This window comes from Brassica napus, chromosome A1 (genome assembly GCF_020379485.1).
Source record: "Brassica napus cultivar Da-Ae chromosome A1, Da-Ae, whole genome shotgun sequence".
Classification (NCBI taxonomy): Eukaryota; Viridiplantae; Streptophyta; class Magnoliopsida; order Brassicales; family Brassicaceae; genus Brassica; species Brassica napus.
The window spans coordinates 16,427,265-16,429,395 of record NC_063434.1 but is presented as its reverse complement, the minus strand read 5'-3'; the positions used below and the strand labels follow the sequence as shown (position 1 = coordinate 16,429,395).

The following is a 2,131-nucleotide window of genomic DNA, read 5'->3' as shown; positions in this document are numbered from 1 at the left end:
GCTAGACGCCTTATCGAAAATGTAGCAACGGGAAAATCCTATGAAAAGATGGATGAAGAAATAGGAAACTCGATAAATTCAGAAGATAATTCAGATTTAGTAGAGATCAAGAATTCCCTAAATTCGCTTCACTCTTTTCTTCAGAATCAACACCGATCTGATATAGCCCAGATCGAAAATAAATCCTTGTCTGAGATGAAAAATCAATTAGAAGAAGAGACAAGCTATTCAAACCCCTATCCCGTATTTAACATTGATAGTTTCACCCAAGCCTATGACATTGCTGTGAAATCACGCACTAGAAAGGAAAAGTTCAATATCAGACAAGCACTTACTGGCAACCGTAAAACAAAGTCAGATTTTTACGGAAAAATAAATATGGTTTACGGAAAGTTAATGGAGAAAGCAGATTCTTTGAGTGAACTTGTCTGAAAATTAGAAAGTCAAGTAGCTGAAATTGCGACTGCCATTAAAAGAGAAACATGACGCCTTCCCGGGAGAACTGATTTAAACCCGAGACGTCAAGTCAGTCCGTAATGTTGCGTAGTGGAAAACGTCTCGTGACAAACACGAAGAACAACACCAAAATTGGCAATTCTGCCAATGCTGATGAAACAGGCAAGAGAAATTCTCAGCCTATACTTCTTGATGACCCTGACCCAAAACCTTCTCGCGAAAACAGAAAGTCTACCGCTGAAAAAAATAAGGAAAAGACTATAGACTTAGAAGTAGAAGATGATTTGGAAATTAAGGCCGAAATCGATCGACGGTATGGTATCCACGTCGATCGACCGGTGAAGCCTGTCGTTGATCAACATTCATATAACCCTATCGATCGACGTTCTACTCAACCCGAACCAACGATTGAAAGATTCTATAGAACCCTACCCCCTTTTCCTCCAAAAACGCAGACTAAGAAATCATTAGAAAATGTGATATGCAAGAACGCATTGGATAGAATTACTCTGGAGATGTCCCTTAGTGATGCTAAAAAAGTAGCACCTTTGATAAAGAAGTATAGGAAGGATATGACATCTCCAAATTATCCAACTGCGGAACAAAGCGTGATGATGGTGTCAGAGGATGTAAGTACCATGATTCGAGGAGAAATTCCAACTAAGAGGCCTGATCCTGGTAGTTTCGTCCTAGATTGCAATATACGGAACACACGTTTTCCTCGATCACTATGTGATCTTGGCTCTAGCGTAAATCTTATGCCTTACTCCGTCGCAGTAACCTTGGGATATAACGAGTTTATGTTAACTCTGATAACCTTGGTTCTAGCTGATCGGTCTATCAGGGTACCTGAAGGGATTCTCGATGACTTTTCCTTAAAAATTAATGATTGCTTCGTGCCTACGGATTTTGTTGTGTTAAAATACAGACAGGAACCAAAAGACCCCCTCATTTTGGGTTGGCCATTCCTAGCTACAGCTGGAGCGATCATTGATGTGAAAGAAGGACGCATAAATTTGAACATCGGGGACATCTCGATGACCTTTGATATGGAAAAGCTAATCAAGCGACCCTTGATAGATGACCAAACCTTCTATGTGGAAGAAGTCTCTGAGTTGGATAAGGAATCTTTCATAGACATGTGCTCAGACGACCCCTTATAAAATGCTCTTACCCATATGGAAAAATAAATCTTCAGCATAGATAATAGGACAGACGATTACGTGCGACTGATGGATGCAAGTATCGAGGTTGCGAACATCGAGGAAGATGATGACTCAGACATTATTGTCGATCGATATCTTAGAGAGGCCGTCGATCGACAACCATCTTCATTATCTAATTGGTCTAAAGACAAAGCACCAAAGGTTGAATTAAAACCCCTCCCCAATGGTCTTAAATATGCATTTATTTATGACCAATCCTACCCTGTTATTGTCAACGCCAACCTCACTAGCGGAGAACTTGCGTTATTATTAAATAAACTACGCAAGTACAGGAAAGCAATCGAGTATTCTCTCGATGATATTCCTGGTATTTCTCCTGATCTTTGCATGCACCGTATTCATTTGGAAGACGACGCAAAAACGTTGATAGAACAGCAAAGGAGATTAAATCAGAATCTAAAGGAAGTAGTCAAAAAGGAAATTATTAAACTCCTACATACTAAAGTTAT

At 39.7% G+C, this 2,131-nt stretch overlaps 1 protein-coding gene across 1 annotated transcript; it reads left to right on the top strand.

The window, feature by feature from the left end:
• The first annotated feature begins 536 nt into the window (after window positions 1–536).
• Window positions 537–1,619, top strand: LOC106355782. The gene has a single exon (XM_013795669.1). The coding sequence runs from the start codon at window positions 537–539 to the stop codon at window positions 1,617–1,619; it is 1,083 nt and encodes a 360-aa protein (XP_013651123.1).
• Window positions 1,620–2,131: the final 512 nt, after the last annotated feature.

Excerpts from the sequence above, each read along its gene's own strand:
- LOC106355782 (XM_013795669.1), top strand. The coding sequence starts at position 537 with ATGTTGCGTAGTGGAAAACGTCTCGTGACAAACACGAAGAACAACACC.